Genomic DNA, 23365 nt, shown 5'->3' with positions numbered 1-23365 from the left:
TAGAGTGTCAGATGGTACCTTGCACCATTTGTAAGCAAGGCCTCTTTGTTGTTTTGCCACTTGTCTACCATGCTAATTGGCCCCGGAATTTCCCAGGAGTCTTTGGTCTCCACCTCCCATCTCCTTGTTAGAGTGCTGGGATTACAAACACTTTTATGTGGATTCTGAAGGTTCAAACTCAGGTTTTTGATTCTTGCACAGCCAGCATTTTGAGACACTGAGTCATCTGAACAAATAACGTTTTTCTTTCAGTTTTCCAATTTTTTCCTAGTCTTTATATGTCATCATAAACTTCTCTCTTTTCTTTCAAATATTTCAAAGGTTTTTGGTAAAAAAAGATACTTTGCTCAGTATCTGAAACAGCTCTCATATAAAACACTGGGCATGTGCACCCTTTTGCCCGAGTAATCTTCTGAAACCTGTTTCTGCAGGTCCCCTCTTTGAGATCTCAGTTCTTTACTAGCAGTACCATCCTTGAATATGCCTTCTCTTTTAATTTGACACCCTTGTAAAGGATCCCTCTCCTGGGCATTAGGTTTATGCTTATCTTACAAAATGGTTTCTTGGGGCTTTATCATTTAAGGTTCTTCTTTGCTCTTCTGTGGATAGCCTCTGCAGGACTTTTTCAGTGTTCTTTACATGAAGAGTTAAAATGTGTAACTTCACGTACTAGGGGGATCAGTCATGAGTAAATTGCTTTTCATGAAAGTATGAGAACCTGAGTTGATACTCTGTAACCATATAAAAATCTGTCATGGTAGCCCATGCATGGAATTCCAGCATTTTGGAAGAAGATTAGGAGGCTCCTTGGGGTTTGATTAACCATACAGTAGAATGGTTGAGCTCAAGTTTAAGTTAGAAAATATGTCTCAAAAAATATGGTGGAAAGCAACTGAGTAAGATACTTGATGTTGATCACACACACACACACACACACACACACACACACATACATTCACACACTCACACACTCACACTCACATACACATTCAATACACATGCATATACATATACACACACCTACACACACGTACATACACATACACACACAATTTCCAGCAACATAAAAATCAAACAACAAATTATAAAAATTTACCAAGATCCTTTAAATTCCAAGACAAAGCTATTTCCCCTCCTGGTATTTCCAATTGCTCACCACTTTACCATACCTTAATCTAAGAGATTTTAAGTACCCCCTTTCACTTCCTTTAAAATTTTAAAATGAAATGATTAATCAAGGAAGAACAGAACATAGTGAAAATAATTATTCGTATACTCATGATGTACTTATTAAACAACAATATCTGTATTCACTGGAAAATACAGTTAAGTAACAAAATAAATATAATTAATATCATTTAGAGTATCTATTAAAATATACATTATATTTTAGAATCAGCTTTGCTACTAGCTATACAATACAGCACAACTCGTTGTATATCTGGTATAAGGTTGTAAACTTGGGGATTACAATTTATTAGTAGATTTTAACTGAAATGTTTTTCTTGATTAAATTAGTAATTAAAAACTCAAGAGGCATAACATTTGGGAGGTAAGCATTAATGTGTGAAATTTTTGTTTTAGTTATGTGCTCACATTTACCTCCTTTTTTGTATGTATTTTGGTATTTCACATACACTGAATGACATACATGGTTAGAATGCAGTATGTAGTAGGCATTACTCAATGTACGTAACTAATTCATTTGAGATATTAAATAAAGATTGTTAATGTGGGTCATGAAAAGATGGAAAAGGAAGATAGAAACAGTAACTTAATGGGCTCTGATTTGTGACTTGAGTTCAGCTTCTCCAGGTATCCAGGGGGAAGGCCGCCCTAGCATCAGTGCCTGGAAGTAGACTCTACTTAAAGCACATACTTCAGTGTGGCCAGGAGAGCATTAACCAGGTTCATATTGCTCAATACTGTTCACTACCAACATTGAACCCTGGTTTGAAATGTCATTCTACCCCATTTACTGGAAACATCATGGAAACAGAGACATTTCTTTTGAGGACAAAATCAGTTTAATTGGTGTGGGAAAACTTGGGTATCTCTATTGGATTCACTACTTTTCTTTCCATAAGTCACAACTGTAAAGAGAGGAACCAATGAGAAGTTCTTGGTTAGGATGTATAAATGTTGATGAACATGAAATAAATCTTCATTACTTGAAAGATCTGGTTCTTTGTCACATCTTTGTCTTGGACCTGACATTCACAGCTATATGTCTACAGCACAAGATGAAACACAACTTGAAGAGCTAGATGCTAGTCAATGCTTATTATAAAACTGGACTGCAACTTGCCAGGGTCATGAAGTGACATTTTCATAAATTAATGTGATTAAAAACTGCCGGAGTTTTCCTAGCATCTCAGCTGAACTCCCAGAAGTACCACTAGAGGGCATGCTGATCATCCAGGGCAAATCTGAAGAGCACACACAAGAACCTCTGAATAAAAAGTGAATAAAACTCAGGCTTTCTTTTTATATCTCCAAAGAGAATATACTTACATTGACATGTTAAATATACATCTTTGATCATTTCGACATTACTTTCTTCTTAAGTATTTAGTTTCCATATAATTTTTGGGTTCTTACTGTAATTTTTATCCAGAAGTAACAAAACTCTTAAAAGTAAAGTTTCTGTTTAATGGGAAAAGAATTGCACGGAAATTGAACAATAAAACTAAAATGATTTTAAAAATATAACAAGGAAGTGATCATAGCTAAATAAAAGAGGAGAATTAATTTTCTACTTGCTTGGAGAATGTATTACTTTTAACAAATCCACACTTTGATGAACCCTAAACCACAGAGTTTGACTGGAGATTATAAGAAGTTTATTTCATTTGTTTTTTCATTCAGTATTAGGACACATATAGAATATTCTGAAACCATAATAAGGATTGTGGTTACAGATACTTATCTAAAAATTTCATTACATTAAAAAATTATGGGGAGCCGGGTGGTGGTGGCGCACGCCTTTAATCCCAGCACTCGGGAGGCAGAGCCAGGCAGATCTCTGTGAGTTTGAGGCCAGCCTGGGCTACCAAGTGAGTCCCAGGAAAGGCACAAAGCTACACAGAGAAACCCTGTCTTGAAAAACCAAAAAAAAAAAAAAATTATGGGGAATGAAAAATGATGACATTTCCCATGAGAACAGAGGCACAACTGGGAAAAAAAATGTAGACTTTTAATCAAGCTATTATTTCTGTAATATGCCATTATCTATCAAAATTCAGATCATATCATTTAACTCACTTGCTTACCCTTTAGACTTCTGCAAGATTTTTTTAAAATGGGAATTGTCAGTCTTTACTGAGCAGACAGCTTCTAGTCAAGCAAGAGGGACCTAGTCCAGTAGTTACAGCCCATTGTTACAAAACAATATTAGTAACAAGCCACTAGAATTGGACTTACAGACAGTATAGAACACAGTGTGAACAAGGACCATAGCTTTCTGGCCAAGAAAAGGAAGCATTGCCTGTGGATGGCTTCCAGCTCTACCCTACCTGACCAGGCAGGCCTAGAAGACTCAGATGGCTGCCCCTAGTGCCCTCAGCCTTGATGGTGGCCATGAGAAAGGCTTCATTCCTTTCATCTTCTTGGGCAGTAGCGGCATCATTCTTTGTACCCATGCAGGAAAGGACAGATAGAAATGACAACCACTGAGTTGTCATAAAGTACATTTAAAAACAAGCAAACAAACAAAGCAAGCAGCACATTCCCTGTTATGTGAATGGAAAACACATTTGCACTTCCCAACACTCCCCATTGAGCCTCTCCTTCCTGTTAGCATACAAAATGTCTGTCAGGGCTTCTTTCTACAGACTTCAATTATTTTATTTTTCTCAAAATGAACAATCTTTTCCCTTAAGTCATATTCTGATAGATAGTTCTGTTCTGACACCCCCTTTGTCTTATCCCCAGACAGACACCTTTTGCTTGTGAGGTGACTGAGAAAAAAAATTTTTTTTTTCAAGTCAAAGCTGTTAAAGCAGACAGTGTTCCTTCTCCCGGCTTCTCCCAGGAAACCTCTAAATCTCCAAGCAACAATGGGCGCTGCTGACAGACATAATCTGAGACGTTTAAGAGGATTTTAGAAAAGATTTGGCTTTTGTTTGTTTGTTGTTTGTTGATATATGCACTAAGGAAAGTATTTATCTTTAGTCTTTCAGAGAGAAGGTTGCAGAGCTTGCTTTGACAATAGGGTTCATGACTGGGATGTGGTTGGCTCATTTTTCTCCTTGGAACAGCAGTGGTGTTACATTATAGAGCTTGTCAATTATGGTATATCTCTCAGTAATAAGCAAACAAGGACAAACAAATGGTAAACTGTTTCATGTGCTTGCAAAAACTAACTCAAATTACTTGGAGTAAACAGATATATTTCTATTATTATTACATATCACAAATTAAAGGTAAGGCTGGGGAGATGGCTTAATGTAAATTATGCTTGCCACAGAAACTTCAAGCCCAGAGTTCCAGTCTTCAGAACACATATAATAAGTGGTGGTGTGCTGACCTGCATATGATCCTCTCATTTGGAAGGTGGAGACAGGCAATCTCAGGGCAAGCTGCCTATCTAGACTTACTGATTCCATGATCTCTCAGCTCAGCAAGAGAACTTGCATCAGTAAAGTGAGGAGAAATGGAAGAAGATGCCCAACATCAACTCCTGGTCTCCCCATGCACACTCACCCCCACATACATGTGCCCATCATACACATGTGAGCACACATACACACATGCATGAATACCACTCACAAATACACATGCAAAAATAAATATATATGGTAATGATCATTTTTAAATTCATGTTATTTTTCAATGACTGCATACTTTACTTATGTGTATAGCATTAAGAAACTATGACATCTAAAGCATATTTCTCATATGAGATTATAGATCTGGGGAATATATTCGATGATTTTTATCAAATAAATTAATATTCCAAAGAGGCTAATTTTCTTTCCCCTGACTGTAGCTGAGATAGTGGAGAGCTACATTCAAGTATTATAATTTAGCAGTATACAAACTGTGCTGCTTTGAAAGGCCAGTACCAGGCTCAGCTCTGCTTTGTGAATTACTTGCAGAAGATGCTGAAATTAGTGGGCTCAGTGTTTCAGTACTCTGAAAGACAGATAAAGACTGAAGTGTAAGTGTCTCTTTAGAATGTTTTAACCCTGCCACAGCAGTTATAGTATATTTAACAAAAATATACTTGAGAAAAATTTAAATGAAGTATTATGTAGTGCCAGCCTCTAATTCCTTTTCTCTTCTGTGTGAATTCCATCTCAGATGCATAATTTAGGTGTATTTTCCCATTTGTTTGTTCTCATTTGAGTAACATGCCTATCTACCACATCTTACTCTTTTTTTCCTCCACACAATCTCATGTGAGTACCATTTTCTTACTGGGAATACTCACTGATTAACTCTTCCATATGGCTTCCATTTAACATTGAAGTTGTGGAATACTGCATCTGGCCTCGGGAACTTAACTTCACCAACTACATTTGTCAATACTGGGGTCCAGGAATAATACCTTAAAGACTAGACTTTAAGATATGTTGAGGGGCCTTGGAATACACCTCAACAGAGTTGGCCCTCTGACCTTATCCAGTTTCTTCTTTGCATAAAGGGTGAGGCTTTTTGGAATGTTCTTCATCTACCAGACTCAGATTTGCAAAAGAGAAACAAAATTGCTTCCATTCTTTATAGTGAGATCTCATTAACTGGAGAGACTTAACTGGTATCACAGAAAGAAAGATGGGAGTCTTTTTAATTACACCTGGACAAATGTTTGTCACATACCATTGTCCTTTTTTTTCCTATAGAGAATCACTTACAACATATTGTTCACAGATTCAGTATACTTTGTCCTAGGCCATTATATGTTCTCCAAGCCTGCCAAGACCGCTTAGCATTCATTTGCCACTCCTCTGTCTTTAGTCTTTCTTTACTCAGCTCCTGCTTCAGAAAAGGAGGCACATCTACATTTCAGAATGACATAGAATTAATGGAAAGCCACAGTCCTGTAATTCTCCTCCTTTTGCATGTTAATTTTACGCTTCTTCTTGTGGTGATAGTGTGTTCCCCAATATATTGTGCATCTTAATAAACTTATCTGGGCCCAGAGAACAGAACAGCCTCTAGATAGACATAGAGGCCAGAAAATGGAGGCACACACACCTTTAATCCTAGCATTCTGAAGGCAGAGATCCATCCAGATCTCTGTGAGTTCAAAGCCACAATGGAAACAGCCAGACATGTTGATACATGTCTTTAATTCCAGGAAGTGATGACAGGAAACAGAAAGGTATATAAGGCATGAAAACCAGGAACTAGAGGTTTGTTAAGCTTTTAGGCTTTTGAGCAGCAGTTCAGCTGAGATCCATTCAGATGAGAGCACAGAGGCTTTCAGTTTGAGGAAATGAGATCAGTTGAGAAATTGCTGAGATGAGGTTAGCTGTGGCTGGTTCTGTTTCTCTGATCTTTCAGCGTTCACCCCAATACCTGACTCTGGGTTTGTTTTTATTAGTAAGATTTTTCTAAGATTCATGTTACATCTTCTACCTAGTCGGCTGAGGTGGGTTTATTCTAGTGAATTTTTAGAGGTTGGTGATTTTTTGTGTTTGCCTCCATGCTACTCTCCTTGATGTTCAGGCTTTTGTTTTACAACATACCCTTGCTCTTTTGTTATTATCTGCTTATTTGTCAATTTTCTCCCTTAATGAGTACATCAGGTTTCCTCCTGTGGAGAATCTAGTGGTGAGGTATGATGAAGGGCATGGTTATACTCTAGAAAGTGGTTTTGGTTTGATCATGGCTGCTGTGGCTTTGCAAGTAGATGAAATGCCATATTAGTTTTCCAAACTGAAATTGCTTCAAAACGCTGAGTAAACCCTATATTGATTTCTTTAAAAAAATAATTTCACTGCACACTAGATTCTATAGTTGTCAGATAGATTGCTGTCTCCCTGGCATCAATCTTGCTCTAAATCTACACATTATGATAAAGCTGATCCAATGTTCATTACAAATATTGATGTCAACAGTTTTCTTTTTGGAAAAAAATTAGCTAAATAGATTAATTCATTAAAGCATTTTTAAGTAATTGAGGATCTTTGCTTATTAAGGATCCACTCATTTAATCAACAAATATTTACTGAGCACTCACAGTGTCCTAGGTAATGTAAAAGTATAAAGACATCAGATGTAGTCTCTGTTTCATATGATTTGAGTACGAGTGGAACAGATACACAAATCTGATGGAGTCTCTATTTCATAGAATAGACTAGTGGGTAATGATCTGTGTTCAATGGAACTCACAGACCATCAAAAATAATAAGCAAAATACACTTAAAATTAATTTTAACTTCCGGAAATAAATAGAATAAATGGATAGATAACAAGATATTCAAGTCATAAAAAGAACACTAATGAAGAGAATATTTGAGAGCTGAAGAATTGATAAGAAATAGTAATTTCATATGTAGTGTTGAGAGTAGAGTATGCTGCATTGAGATGGAATGGAATGCTCACAGTCTCCAAGGGGGAAGCAATATGACAAGGTATGGGATAGAGCCACAGTAACACCAATTCATGCGTCAATGTTATCTGAACTGCACTGTATTCTTGAGCTGCCATCATCATACCCCCAAAAATGCAATTCTAGGGTATCTGAACCAAACAAATTTGACATTCACACAACCAGGTCTGTACTACGGACAAGTCTGAAATCTTCAGATCCATCCATGGCTCTTCACCTATCACACCGAACCTAGCTCTACTCAAGCACTTTCAAAATAAAAAAAAATTGTAAAGCATTGTTACCATGTCATTATAAAACTAAAGCATTAGCTTTTTAAGTTAAAGACCAAAAGCATTAACCTTTTCACAGTGAAAGGCCACTAGGAATAGCAATATATTTCACTAGTATTGTTTCAATAACTCCTGTACTATTTATTCTATTTCAATTTAAAAAAATCTCAAAACATGTTTATTCCCTATGCGCTGATGCAAAACAAAACAAAACCTGAAACATTAAAACATGAAGCCTTTTGGAAAAACAGAATGATAATTCATTTGCCTTTCTTGTAACAGTAGAGCTATCTATTATTCTAATTATCTGATTCACAAATACCATATTTTTACTGTAATCATCTAATTAACAATTGATTAATATCTGTTGAGCAATGATTAGTCCAACTCAGGCTTAAACAGATAATAACAATAAAAATATCAAAGTGCAAACTGGTCTATGTTATTTTTACTCATTATACTTTTCAGAATCTGTACCCTACTCATTAACATCCATAACTCAATCAGAATGTACTTAGGGATATCTATCCCACTATGAGCAGAATCAAAATTACTGGATTCTGCCAGAAAAGAAAAACTTCATTAGCTCACTTCCTACCACAAGGAACTCCCATGTGACTATTGTACTATTAATCTTTTTTATTGAACCTCTCCACTCCAGAAGCCAACCCAGCTGAAGTATAGAACAAGATACAGCAAAAATGGGTGGATATTAAGAAACAGACAAATGTCAGGCAGGATTTGCATTTCAGGATACAAAATGAAAGGAGTTTGGATTTTCCTAGTCGTATAATAGGAAACTTTAGAGGGCTTTACAAGTGTGAGCAGCATGTACACATTTATGCTTGCAAAGCTCTGCTCTGTGAGTCATGGATATGAAAGGAGAAAGATTGGGAACAACAAAACAGTTTCTGCATAAATCAAGTGACAGGTGATACTGGTTTGAATTAATCTGATGTAAAGGAATGTGCTGAGAAAAATAAAGTACAGTTAAAAGGAAGAAATGAATTGCCTGAGGCAGATATTATGTGAAATGAAAGAACAGCAAGTAATGAACAGCAATCAAAGATGGCTGCCTTAGTGAACAGTTACATGGTGTGACCGCTTGTTGAAATGGAAAAGTCGGAGAGTCAGCTGGTGTTTTAAAACTTTAATATGGAATCTCAAAGTAGTTTTGGTTTGCATTTCCCTGATGCCTAAGGATGCTGAACATTTCCTTAAGTGTTTCTCAGCCATTTGAGTTTCCTCTATTGAGAATTCTCTATTTAGATATTTACCCCATTTTTAATTTTATTATTTGGTTCTTGATATTAGTTTCTTAGGTTTTTTATATATTTTGGATATTAGCCATCTATTAGATGTGGAGTTGGTAAAAATCTTTCTTCATTCTGTAAGCTGCCATTTTGTCCTACTGACAGTATCCTTTGCCTTACAGAAGTTTTTCAGTTTCTTGGGGTCCCATATATTAATTGTTGATCTTAGGGCCCTCACTATCAGTGTTTTGTTCAGAAATTCATCTCCTATTCCAATATATTCAAAACTATTTCCCACTTTCTCTTATATCAGGTTCAGTGTACCTGGTCTTATACTGAGGTATTTGAGCCACATGGACTTGAGGTTTGTGCAGGGTGATAAATATGGATATTTGCATTCCTCTACATGCAGACATCACCTATCAGAATGGCTAATATCAGTAACATAAGTGACAGCTCATGGTCATGAGGATGTGGAGCAAGAGGAACACTCCTCCATTGATGGTGGGAGTGCAAACTTGTACAGCCACTTTGGAAATCAATATGGAGTTTTCTCAGAAGACTGGGAATCAATCTACCTTGAGACCCAGCTATCTCACTCTTGGACATATTCCCAAAGGACGCTCTATCATACCACAAGGACACTTGCTCAACCGTGTTCATTGTGACTTTATTCATAATAGTCAGAGACGGGAAACAACCTAGATGTCTCTCGACCGAAGAATGGATAAAGAAAATGTGGTATAATTACACAATGGAGTATTACTCAGCTATTTAAAAATTACATCATGGAATTCATCAGCAAATGAATGGACCTAGAAAAATAATCATCCCAAGTGAAGTAACCTAGACCCAGAAAGATAAATACAGTATGTATTCATTTATAAGTGGATATTAGCCATTAAGTAAGTGATAACCAAGTTACAAGCTGTAGACACATTAAAGTTCTATAAAGAGGAGGGATCTGGGAGGAATACATGGATCTCTCTGGGAGTGAAGAAATAGAATACATTTTACAGGTGGAATGGGGGACAATACCAGGGTGATCAGGTTTTAGAGGAGAGTGAGATGGAGGGGAAAGAATGCAGGGAGAGACAGATGGAATTTGGTTGATGTGGAAACCTAGGGCAGTGGAAACTTCCTGGAATGCATGAGGGTGATCCTAATGAGGACTCCTAGTAATGGCTAGTAATGACGATACAGAGTCTCAACTGGCTATCTCTTATAGCCAGGCAAGGCTTCTGGTGGTATGATTGGGTTGCATTTCTTTGAGTTGTTGACCAACTGTGTCCCATGGAAGTTCCCAAACAAACTAGGCTGTTGCTAAGACATAGAGTTGTTCTTCTCAAACTGATAGCAAGGCTCCAATGCCAAGGACAACAGCCATATAACTCACTGAACACAGAAATCAAAGTGGAGCCTATAAGGAGCCTTTACTACTGTGTTCCAGTATCTTTGGTGCAGAAAGGTACTCTTCAGGCTACTAAAAGAAACATGGACACCAACCCAACCATAAAACCTTTCACCTACAATCTGTCCTGCCTGCAAAATATGCTAGGACAATGGTAGCACAGACATGAAAATAGCCAATCAATGTCTGATTTGACTTAAGGACCACTCCATGAGAGGGAACCCATACATGATACTAGTTGAGTAACCAAGAATCAGAAACTAGATAGCCCAGAGACCTGGTCTCTAAAAAGAAGATATCAATAAAATGACTCCTAATGATATTCTACTATACTCGTAAATCAGCGCCTTATCCAGTCATCATCAGAAAGACTTCCTCTGGCAGCAGATGGGAACAAATACAGAGATTCACAGCCAGATATTACTTGGAGAGGAAGTCTAAATGGGACATCTCCATCAAATCCCTCCCCTCAGAGCTCAGGAAATCCTGTGGAAGAGGAGGCAGAAAGATTGGAAGAGAGGATGGAAGACACCAGGAGAATAAGGCCCTTTGAATCAACTAAGCAAGGTGATTAAGAGCTCACAGAGACTGAAATAGTAAACATGGGTCCTATGTCTCCACTAGTTCCTCTTGTATATATTACAGCTATTAGCTTAGTATTTTTATGGCTCTCCTGACTGTGAGAACAAGTGGGTCTTACCTATTATGCCTGCTCTTGGGACTCTTTTGCTATGTTCAACTTCAATAAGATAGTTTTTGCTTCATTACATTGTATTTTATTTTGTCATGTTTGGTTGCTATATCTTATAAGCCTGTTCTTTTCTAATGAAAGACAGAAAGGGAGTAGATCTGGAGGTAAGGATAGGTGGCAGTTAACTGGGAGGAGTAGAGGGAGAGGAAACTATAATCAAGATATGTTGTATGAGAAGAGAATCTATTTTTCAATTAAGGAAAAAAATGATAAAAAAAATGAAAGTTTAATATGGAAAAAATTGCTTGCAAAACCAGTTAGATGGGAAAATAAGTTAAATAAAATCAACTTCCATGAAGCTGGAATTTAGAGTAGAATTTTCGGTTTGAGACATAAATTTGTAAATCAATAGAGATCATATTTAGTTATTATAGTAAATGAAATATTTCACAAAATTAAAGAAAAGAGGAAGTAGGAATCTAGAATAACCAGATTGCTGACAGCCATAATAGCAAGCAACACATTCTGCTTTAGTTCAGAAAATGTTTTAACACTTCAAGTATTTTAATGATGTTACTATGCTATGGATGGCTGTGAAAGCAAGATGAGCTCATCTCCACTGCATAAAGACAATGTAACCTTATAACAAGGAGGCTGAAAGAAGGTATTGTTTGTTTATGTCCTTGACTAATTTCAAAGGAAATATTGTCTATACTACCTGTTTAAAAAATTCCAATCAGTTTTCATATTTCTTTTCCTCACCATTGAGCTCCTGGGCTCTGGCCAGTGCCTGACTGACAGTTTGGTTTCTATGAACACTACCAAAATGAATTTATCGGCTTCACTAGGATGGGAATTTTGCTTGAAACACAGCAGGGCGTTTTCCTCATTTCAACTTAAGTGCTAACAGAAAAGACAGACTGTATACCTTCTTTAGTAAAAGACAGTCACCAAACAGGAATCTTATGTCTTGTGTATAATTCCAGTGGAGTGTGATGAAAATGGTCATGAATCTCTTGGCATTTGTGGGAGAAAGGCCTGGTGACTAAGTAAATAAAAAAGATAAATGTTAGTGGAAGATGACTTTAACGGCTAACTGACAAGGTTATAATGAGAGTAACTCAGACTTGTGGAGTTTGACTAGCATGTGAAGTACTTAACGGCATTATTCTGCTCCAAAGGATCACACCCAGAGGACCATACATCCACAGGTAAGGTTACTCCATGGGAAAAGGTTAAGCAGAGTTTAGCACCAAAAGAATGTTCTAAGCTGAGGAATAGTGTGGGAGGGCAGAAGACCACAACACTTGTCTTTCTCAGAGTGCAGCTTGCCTCTGACACCTGACCTCTGAGGTCGGTGCCAAACCTTTTCTCTGCCATCTGTGATTGTCTTTTCTTTGAACTTGGCTTTTACTTTACCTGTTAGTTCCCCTCAAAGGGCTAAAAGTTGTAGTTAAAAATGGGCATCAGTGAAGAAGGAGAGAAAATATCACCAAGTTTTCCCCATACTTGCTCATAGACTAGTTACTCTTGTTTCAGGCATGGAGCATGATACTCCACTGAGGATGGGAGAATCCACAACAGGAATGAGAACTTAAAGTTTTCAATTATATTACATTAGCTCTTTAATATCTGAAAATGAGAGATTTTTTTATTAATGTCCAGAACTACAAACTAATGCTGTCTCTTGATGGATGAAAGAGCTCTAGGAGTAACAAAGAGGGCCAAGAGAACGTTTAAATTACTTATTTTCACAATTTTCTGAGTTAATCTCATGATTATCTTATTTCTAACTGTGAGGTTTTCAACATCCATACTATTACTTCAATGAGTCATCTAGAACTTTGGAACTCAGACTGAGGCATAGTCCTTAACATGAGTGGCATATTGTACTAGTTTTTTTTTTCTGTTGCATTAAATATGTAGGCCAAAACTATTTTGTGGAAGAAAGGATTTATTTCAGTATAAATTTCCAGGGCACAGTTCATCACGAAGGAAGTCAGGGTGGAAACTTAGGACAGGAACATGAGTAGAAACTATGAAGGAATGTTGCTTGGTGCTGTGTTCTCTGGCTCTCCCACATATTTTTTTCTACATAGTCCAAGACCACCTGCCTAGTGAGGGTACTGCCCACAGGCTGGGCCCTCCTCCATCAATCATAATGCCTGGATACATACCCACAGTTCAATATAATCAAGCCAATTCCTTAATTATGGTCACCTCTTCCTAGGCATATTCCTTACTTTTCTGTTGCTCTGACAAGATACCATGACAAAAGCTACTTAAAGAAGAGAAAGTTTATGTGGGCTTATGGTTCTAGAGTATTAAGAGTCCATGGCAGGGAAGCATGGCAACCAGTGACAGGCACAACAGCGGGAATTGGAAACTAAGAGCTCACATCTTTAAATGTAGGCATGTAGCAGATAACAAACTAGAACTAAAGAGAGGCTTTAAGCTCTCAAATCCCTTCCCCCATAACATACATCCTTCAGTGAGGCCACACTCAATTGACCTTACCAAGAAGTGCCACTAATTAGGCACCAAATATTCAGCTGCCTGAGCCTGGGAAGAGGGGGCAGTTCTCATTTAAACTACCATACTGTATGACTCTATAGTATGCTAAAATAACATCAAATATTAGCCCAGATATGTATATTTAAGAATAGGATGGACTTCCACGTTTATGCTTCCAAGAAAACTGTTAGCTGGCATGGAATTGTGCATATAGCAAAATGCTGTAAACACGTCTTGTACTTTTTTTCACTATCAGTTTCAACATGGCTACTGAAGCTGAAACCAATAATTAGAGTGGGGAGTAGGCATGTAACTAATACCATTGCTGCCCACAAGATCCTGATGTGCCAACAGCAGTTCACTGTAACTCCCTACATACCTCAGCTACACGTGACTGAGGTGCATTGGAATTGTGGCTAATGTAATCTAGGGACTAATTTAAAAATTGCATTTAATCTTATTAAGCCCAAATCTAAAATGCAAGTGGCTAATGAATAATACAGTTTTAGATCCCTTAAGGCAGCAGTTCCTAATGCTGTGACTCTTTAATATAGGTCTTCATGTTGTGGTGATCCCCAGTCATAGAATTATTTTGGTGCTACTTCATAACTGTAATTTTGCTACTGTTATGAATAGCAATGTAAATATTTGATATGAAGGACATCTGATATGTGACCCTTGTGAGGTTATGCCCCACAGGTTGAGAAACACTTAAAGATCCATATAAATTTCTGAAAATGTAGCATGAAACAATGGTGTAAAACTAACAAAGATGTTGCCACTTTAAAAAGTCTATGTGGGACAATGGTTTTGTCAATTACCTTGTGTGGAGAACTTATGCTCTCAGCTCCATTATTTTATGCTAGGCTGTATCACATTTACCTTCTTTTATTAGTCTGGCTAGTGTTTTATATCAAGCTGGAAGAAGGGTATTTCCCTCAGTATAAAAAGTATACTAATTAAGACAGATAAGTCACACTGCTTTTGTTTATGTCACAATTGTCCCTGTAGCTAGAATTAAATGATGCTGTCAAAGGGCAATGCTAGTGTTTGATGGCTTTTAATATTTTTTCCCTGTATCAAAAGACTAAATAAATGCAATCAATATTTACAATTCCTAACTCTCTAGTAATTATTCCAATAAAGAGGTCTTCACACTCCTAAGCATCGATACTTGCTCTTCATAGCCCTAATAAATCTGCTCCCAGAAAATGAACCAAGCTCAGCTAAGGCTTCAGGGAGAATATTAGCAAACATGAAGCTCAGAATGTGATTAACCAAACTCCTCAGCACATGGGGCTTACAGAATATGGATTTTAAAACCCAAACACTTAATGAGAACTATCAAGAAATAAGAATCATATCACCAGTGGGACAGCATCTTGTATTTAGGGTAGCTCCTTAGTCAAGTAGCTCAAATGAGGGTTTTAAACAGCATTGACTATTCACAAGAAAGAATCCTACAAATGTCTACCTCATAAAATAAAATCAAGCCATGGAAGAATAATATCTGAGCGTTATTAAAAACCTCCTGTTAGCTGACTCTGTGTTTAAGATACACATGGCTTCACAAGAACTGCACAAAACAGATCCTATTTTTATTCTCAAATGACAAATGAGTACACCATGGCTTTATGAGACTGCTCTAGGCAATAGATCTAGGAAGGGTGTGGCATGTATTAAACTTGCATATGTCTTAATCCAGACTCACATTTATTATTCATTACAGTTTTAAAGCATATGTAAAATACTCTTATGTAAAATGTATTTAGTATATATTAATACTAGTTATCAACAGAGCTTATTACTAAGAATCAATGCCAGGCACTTTCCTACTTCAGTTTGAATAAGGCAAACATCCTACAGAACTTTCTGTGTAAACATCAATTAGCAAAACCTCTTAGAATGACTATTAGTTACAAGTTTCACTTGGTACTTTTTCTTGAGATAAGGTCTTACTGTATAGGCCAGGTTGGTCTCAGGTTAGTTGTGATCACCTTCCTGAGCCTCCTAAATTCTGGACAGTAGTGTAGAACTATAATCTTAGTTGTTGGAATGTGGTAGCAAGAAGATTAGGAGTTAAAGGAGAGCATTATCTCCTCATCAGGAATTCAAACCCAGCTTGGGTTACATAAAGTACTCTAATCCTGGTGTAAAAACGTAAGTAAAAGAAAAGATATATTTTGTGGGATAACAAAGAATAAATGAATGAATGCTTTCAGTATCCCAGTCATTCAAGAATTAGTTTTCTCTCTTACCTCCATCTCTATCTCCAACCTATGAAGTACTCCCTTAAATCCAGGTGTTCATGTGTTATTGAACATTAATTTACATGAGAAATGTTGACATAATACTCAATAAAGAATTTCAGTACCAGATTAAAAATTAATTATTAGCTGTTGTGTAATAATTTTTTTGTACACTGTGAAGATGTGTCGTCACTTGGATTGGTTCAATTAAAAGCTAAACGGACAATAACTAGGCAGTATTTTCAGGGGAGAGAGAATGCTGGGAAGAAGGCAGAGACCAAGTAAGACACCCAAGAGGAGAGGTAACAGCCATGAGTCATGTGGCAGTTCATAGATGAATAGAAATGGTTTAATTTATGTTGTAAGAGCTAGCTAGAAACAAACCTAAACTATTGGCCAAGCATTCATAATTAATAAGTATCTGTGTCGTGATTTTGGAGCTGGTAGGAGGGACAGATAAAGTCTCCCAACAATTAGAGGCAATTATTTGACCAACTTTTTTTTTTCTTTTTTGTTGAGGAATGATTGTACATAACATTTGCATATCCTTTTGGTCTACAAGGATGTTGTCTCGATATATGTATATATTGTAAAAATGATACTGTGATAGAATTCTCTGGAAGAGCAGAACTACTAGAATGAATTATAAAAATGGATTTATTAGATTGGCTTACTTATATAACAGGTTGGGTATCCTAACAGTGGTCATCAGCATTGTCTTAGTTAGAGCTTCCCTTACTGTGACAAAAGACCATGATCAAAAGCAAGTTGGGAAGGAAAGGGTTTATTTCAGCTTTCAGATCCACTGCATAATCCATTACTTAGGGAAGTCACAGCAGGCACTCAAACAAGGAGATCTTGAGGCAGGAGATGATACAGAGGCCAAGAAGGAGTGTTGTCTACTAGCTTACTCCTATAGTGTGCTCAGTCTGCTTTCTTATAGCACCCATAACCACCAGCTGGGGGAAAGCAGGGGGTGGGGGGGATTGCCCACAGTGAACTGGGTCCTCCCACAACAATAATCAATTAAGAAAGTGCACTACAGAATTTTCCACAGGAAATCTAGTGGAGTCATTTCCTCAACTGAGGTTCCTTCTTCCCAAATGACTCTGGCTTGTGTCAAGATGACATAAAACTAACCAGCACAAGCATGTTGGAGAAGCAGAGGACAAGAGAACTGCTCAGTCCATGAAGGTGTGTGCCTCAGTAACTCAAAGCTAGCACTGAAGGTTTGGAGGATTCCTGCAGAGCCAATGCCTTCAGTCTGTATTAGAAAGCTGAAGAATGGAGGGCCTGGTGTCAGTAAAGAATAGCAGCCGCAGGAACAACAAAATAGTGGGATAAATTCACTCACCAGCAAGAAGCAAAGGCAAGCAAGTAAACACCATTTCTTTTTCTTGTACCTCTCTATATCTGGGCCTTCACATGGAAAGGGGCACACATCCTGGACAATTCTTCTTTCTCCTTTTACTCCTTATCTCCAGTTACTCCTTCCTGGAAAACCTCTCATAGACCTGTGCGAAGGCATGTCTCTAGGTTGATCCCAGATCCTCCTGAGTTGTCGTTCAATATTATCTATCACTGAGGCCAGACTTAGGAGCATAACTATCATATCGGTTCTCTACAGCTGCAGAATGCCCCATGAACTGACTCAGATTTAGGAGCAGTGGGATATGAATTTCATATTAGCAGATTCTTTACAAACCAAATAACCAAGATAAAACATAGAACACTTATCAGCTCAGGCTGCTATAAAGTATACTTCAACTGAATGGCATATGTGACCAGAACTACTTTTCATGGTTCTGGAGGATGACAAGTCTAAGATCCAGACTTGTCACCTGGCTGATTCAGTCCCTTGGTGAAGGTCATCTTCCAGGCTAACAGATGGCCAACGTTTCTCTATGTCCCAGGTGGAGGAGTCAGAGCTAGAAGCAAGGCCTCTGCTATCTCTTCTCATAGGGCATTAATCTAATCATGATTGGATGACTAGAGTATAAATATATTCCATAACTGCAATTAAAAATTTGCTTTGAGAAATACTAAAACAAATATATCAAGCTCAAGCCAAACAAAAAACTTCACTCCAATATGCCAACATAGCTTTTCTCAACTACAGGATTTATAAAAATATTTTGAGGCATTATAGACTAAAGAGTACAATGATGGTAAAACTTCATAGATTAATTTCTTTTACCAACCTAGGAGATTGCTTTTAAACACAAGATTTAGGTTGTTGAATAAGAATGGGCATGGGGTATAAGGAAGGGGTAGCTAAGTATGAAAAGTCCTCTTTATGATGATGGAGTTAAAGATTGTTCTTTCAGTATAATAACAAAGCCAACTACTCTTACTGGATTTATTTTTTTTTAGTTCCAAACCTCATTTAGGATCTTGCAGATAGTCTTTGGTGTTTCTTAAACAAAAAGGTGGCAGTAGTTCACTGGCATTCCCCACAGCCTTGCACTTGATATACAACTGTCACATTTACTCAGAAGTTCTCTCTAGGTGAATCCTCCCTCTTTGCCCTCTTCCCCAGTGGGCAGGCCAGCCTCCCTGGACTACTACCTTATCTTGAGTCTTCCTTATTAAGCGTAGCTGGAAAGCAGAAAAAATGTGTTGTCAGGAAAAGAATGACCTATGTTCTTAAGACTTTCCTCCAGGAAACAAGCAGGTGATGCTACTCTTCAGAAACACCTGTTCCAGAAATGAAGCAGTCATACTGGTTTCCCTAAGAATTCTTATGTTTTATATATTTCTTCTTCTAAGCTCTATTACAGCTCCACATTTTTAACTTTAATAAAGTTGCATAATAATTTTCTGTGATTGTTATTTTCATATAGATGAAATAATATGTATTATACCTACTATTGTAATTTTTTGTGTGGACCACTATAAATTATATGAGGAAGTATAATGTGCTAGCTACAATTTCTATATATAAATGCAATATTCATTTTCAGGTTATGCAATTATTAACATATTACTCTAAATAAATCTAAATTTAAATACACACCAATAATTTTGGCAATGATCTTTTGAGTCACTCTCCAAGTCTTTTTCAATTTAGAACTTACATTGTTCTCAATTCCCATTGAGGAATATTGATGGACTCTCCTTTATCCATAGGTGAATAAGGCAACCTTCAGTGTTTTAGAGATGGCTCAGGAGTTAAAGAGCACTGACTGCTCTCCTAGAGGATCCAGGTTCTATTCTCAATCCCCAAATAGCTGCTCATAACCTACTGTTCTAGTTCCAGGGGATCTCACATTGTCTTCTGGCCTCTGAGGGCACCAGGCATGCTCATGGTATACAGACATGCAGATAAAGTACCCACATATTAAATAATAAATACTTTATAAAAGACAGTCTTCATGATTTTTACTCATCTTTTTTGTTGGACTGCTTATGCTTTTAATTTTCTACCTTCCCTCTTCTTTTACAAGAATAACTATGCCATCTGCCTGACTCACAATGGCAATATTAAGATTCTGCTCTCTTGTGAAAATATATATATAATTATTTACAGCATCAAATAGACTAGTAATATAACTGGGATCCCCTATAATTAGTTTTATCGGCTTGACAGGAATCTAGCATTACTTCATAACCAAAGCAGAAGTATTTAGAAGCTGAGTGGGGTGTAAAGAGGAGGGCCTTCCCATTCAACCAGGGCCAGTGTTCTTTAGCAAAACATGAAAAGACAACACAGTATTTGATTGTAAGATACTGTACAAGAGAAATAGCACAACTTGAATCTTGAAAATAGTAAAATACTATAGTTTTATAAATGAGATAAAAGGAGGAAAGCTAATAAGAAACGGGTTGTTACCAAATTTATAATATGTAGGTGGTGATCCATGTCACATTTTTATTGTACTTTACTATGAGATATTCAGTTATTACAGACTCTTAAGAGTTGTAATGTCCAAACTACAGAGCTAATCTTTTCTTGTCCAACTGCTCTCTCTAGATACGATTGTTTCTCTTAGAAACAACATATTCTAAGCTCTGTGGTTTATAGAGAAGTCACATTTTGCCTGTTTTCAATGTAAATGAAGAAACGACAGCTTTTCCTGAAACTAACCCTACTGAAATTGTTATTTCATGAAATGACTCTTTAGAACTGAAGTAAATTTGTGGTATTTTAGCTGGAAAAATTAGAGGGCCATAATTAACTATTTGTTTTCCTGGCTACTTATTTGAATCATAGTTCTCCTGTGCGCCACGTGTTCATTTCCTTGCTCCAGTGGTTTTGGGGATTTTTAATTTGAAAATTAAACAGAACCTTGTTTGAAACACAGATTCTTGCTTCCACCTATTTCCCAAAGATTCTGACTTCATTATCTAATCCTTTACTTTGCAATAATTCAGGGCCTTGGTAGGCTGAGATGCTCAAGAAAACAAGTAATGTGCTTCACACAATGCTATGGATCCAACTGTCTCCAGATAGTTTGGAACCTATTGAATTATTAAGTATCTCGACTACATTATGAGTCTTGAGTTTCATAAATTCTGAGGGCTGTACTGAACAAATGATTCCTCGTAACCTTATTATGAAGCTCAAACGTACAGGATGTCCAGAAACTGAGACCGACTCCAGTGTTTCGAGTGCTACCTGTTGGATTCTGAGCGTCCCAGGGCAGGTGGCTCAGCCCAATAATGTTCCGTGTTTCTTAAACCTGGGCGTGGTTAAGCAGGTAGGTTTCACATAGTGTAATTATAAATTCAGTTTGCCCCAGAGCCCTCTCAGAACTCATTTTATTAGTTCTGAGACTGCCATGTAAGTCACAAAGTAAGCAGTGGCGGCTGTGCCGGGGTGCAGGGCGAGGCGGGCGTGTGCCCGCCGTGTCCAAGCCCGCAGGGAAGCGGTGGCAGCACCCAGCGGAGGACACCGCTTTCCCTGGCGCGGACACCGGGGCTGAGCAGCGGAGCGCTCCCCAGGGGCGTCGTGTGCTAGCCGACCAGGGACCACAGGCCCAGGGGGGCCGCTCGGCCGCGAGAGAGACAAGGACACGCCTCGGCTCGGGCCAACTCCCGGCCTCCCCTGGCCTCCCGCCAGAGCCGCCCGCCACCTTTTCTTCCTCCGCCCGCGCCTGAGCGCCGGCTCGGGGGCCCCCCAGTCCGCCCGCGCCCCCCCGCGCGCGGCCCCTAGGCCCTCGGAGCTGGCGGCTCAACTCGACCGGACCGATGTGGCGCATGCGTGGTGGCGCCACCCGGCGCGGGAGCTGCGGCGGGGACGGCGGCGGGAACCGCGGAGAGTCGGGCCGCCTGGGCCGGGCCCGTGAGGGCGGCGGTGGCGGCGGCGGCGGCGGCGGCGGCGTGGGGTGGCGAGGCCGCGCGGGCGGGGCCCGGCGGCAGCTGGAGGAGCGCTTCGCCGACCTGGCGGCCAGCCACCTCGAGGCCCTGCGCGCGCGCGACGAGCGGGACCGGCAGAACGCGCGGCTGCGCGACGAGAACGCCCGCCTGCGGCTGGAGAACCGGCGGCTGAAGCGCGAGAACCGCAGCCTCTTCCGCCAGGCTCTGCGGCTGCCCGGCGACAGCGGCCAGCGGGAGGCCGCCGACGCGACCCTCGGCCCGCCGGACGAGCCCGCCACCGACCGCAGGGCGAGAGGCGGCGGCGGCGGCGGCGAGGACGAGCCGGGCAGCCCCAGGGCGCTGCGGGCCCGGCTCGAGAAGTTGGAGGTCATGTACCGCCGGGCCCTGCTGCAGCTGCACCTGGAGCAGCAGGGCGGCGCGCGCCCGCCGGAAGACGAGGACGAGCGCTCGCTCAGGGAAACGGCCACCGGCCTCTGCGCCCATGACCCGGAGGTCCCCGGGACCTGGCTGTAGCCGGAGGGCGCGGCGGGAGGGGCGGGGCCCGCGCGCGCCCCGCCCCCTCGGCGCTCAGCGCCCCGCCCCTCGCAGCACGCGGAAGCTCAGGATTGGTGCTCCCGGGACTCCCGCCCCACCCATGGGCACTTCCGGGTGCCACCTTGGTTGGCCTGGGGGATGGAGAGGAGCCAGAACTTCCTAATTACCATATGTGCGGAGCATCTGCCAAGGACCCTGCTAGTTTCTTGAGGAGAGAGAGGCCTAGCTACTCTAGGGCCGGCTTTAAAACAGCAAGAACTGGGCACCTAGCAGCACCTCCTAAGTTCTTGAAGTTTTTAAAGTGTTGTAAGGACCGGTTGTATATCTTTTCCTCCCTCTGCTTTTGATTCTTTGAAGGATGAATAGTGTATTCGAGTTGGTAATGCCTGTTCATCCTTTCATTCCCTAAATCTGCTGTTATCTGTTTTGCGACCAACATGTTTTATAAATTGGTATTACTTGGATATCTCATCTTCTTTACACCTTTTTATGAAGAAGAAAATATTTATAACTGCCCATCACTCCAATCTACATATGTTTAATATATTCTGGTGTGCTGACCTCCAGAGATTTTTTTTTAAGAGTATCTTCTGACAGGTGATCATTTGAGTTGATAAATAAAAACTGGTGCATTAAAATCTAAATTTTCCATGCCTATTATTTGATGAGTGTTGAAGATTTATGGGGTCCTCTAAGATTATATATACATATATGTTACCTGTTTTAACACCTGGCTTTGTTTCTCTTTTGTAATCTTTTGGATTATTTACATAAGATCTTTAAAAATCTCAGGATAGTTTGAACAATATTATTCCAACATTTTATATTAACATCAGTGCTTATTCAGTTTTACGGCTATTTTACCTGATTTTTAACAACTTTCAAGAAATTGTAAATTACTTTCATATTATTAGACAAAAATCCTTAGAGAATTATGTTTCAGTTGTGCACTTGGTATCAGAGAGAGAGAGAGAGAGAGAGAGACTACGACAAATTTATTTATTTATTTGAGATAGAGTAAATGCTCAGTAATCCAGTGTGGCTTGGGACTCTGCCCTCCTCCCTTAGCCTACTGAGAACTAGGATTACAGGCCTCCACCACCAGCAACATATGAGAATATGGTCATTTTTATTGCATTTTTCCTAAGCACTGAAGAAAATGCAATTTGTCTGATAAAATTTGTGGAAGCAAAACAATGTGCTGTCTTTATTCCCCATGGTAAGAATCATAGACAACACTTCTGTAACAAAGCCAGGTCAATCAGAGAAAAGCATAATCACCATTTTACATGTTCCACAGGCCCAGGGGAGACTGTTGAAATTGCCACTAAAAGAATGCAGAGCCCTGTAGAAATGAGTGAATGATAGTTACAAACTAATAGTTACAGACTAAGAGGGAAACTTAGCAAGGCCTCTCTGTTCAGTCTCTTCTTGACCTCTCTGTGTGGCATTCCTTCTCCTGGGTACAGGTCATGACTCCTTTCAAAACGTTGCTTTTATGACAACTATCAAGTTAGACCAGAAATTTTCTTTATGACTATCTCAAAGAGGAAAGTAGTATATA

At 39.2% G+C, this 23365-nt stretch overlaps 1 protein-coding gene across 1 annotated transcript; it reads left to right on the top strand.

The window, feature by feature from the left end:
- Nucleotides 1-20699: 20699 nt before the first annotated feature.
- Tusc1 (tumor suppressor candidate 1) lies at nucleotides 20700-22428 on the top strand. The gene has a single exon (XM_059255988.1). It carries the CDS (start codon nucleotides 21139-21141, stop codon nucleotides 21778-21780), a length of 642 nt encoding a protein of 213 aa, XP_059111971.1. The 5' UTR covers nucleotides 20700-21138; the 3' UTR covers nucleotides 21781-22428.
- The last annotated feature ends 937 nt before the right edge of the window (nucleotides 22429-23365 follow it).

This window comes from Peromyscus eremicus, chromosome 2, assembly GCF_949786415.1.
Source record: "Peromyscus eremicus chromosome 2, PerEre_H2_v1, whole genome shotgun sequence".
NCBI lineage: Eukaryota > Metazoa > Chordata > Mammalia > Rodentia > Cricetidae > Peromyscus > Peromyscus eremicus.
The sequence above is the reverse complement of the archived record's forward strand: the minus strand, read 5'-3'. Positions and strand labels throughout refer to the sequence as shown.

Excerpts from the sequence above, each read along its gene's own strand:
- Tusc1 (XM_059255988.1), top strand. The coding sequence starts at position 21,139 with ATGTGGCGCATGCGTGGTGGCGCCACCCGGCGCGGGAGCTGCGGCGGG.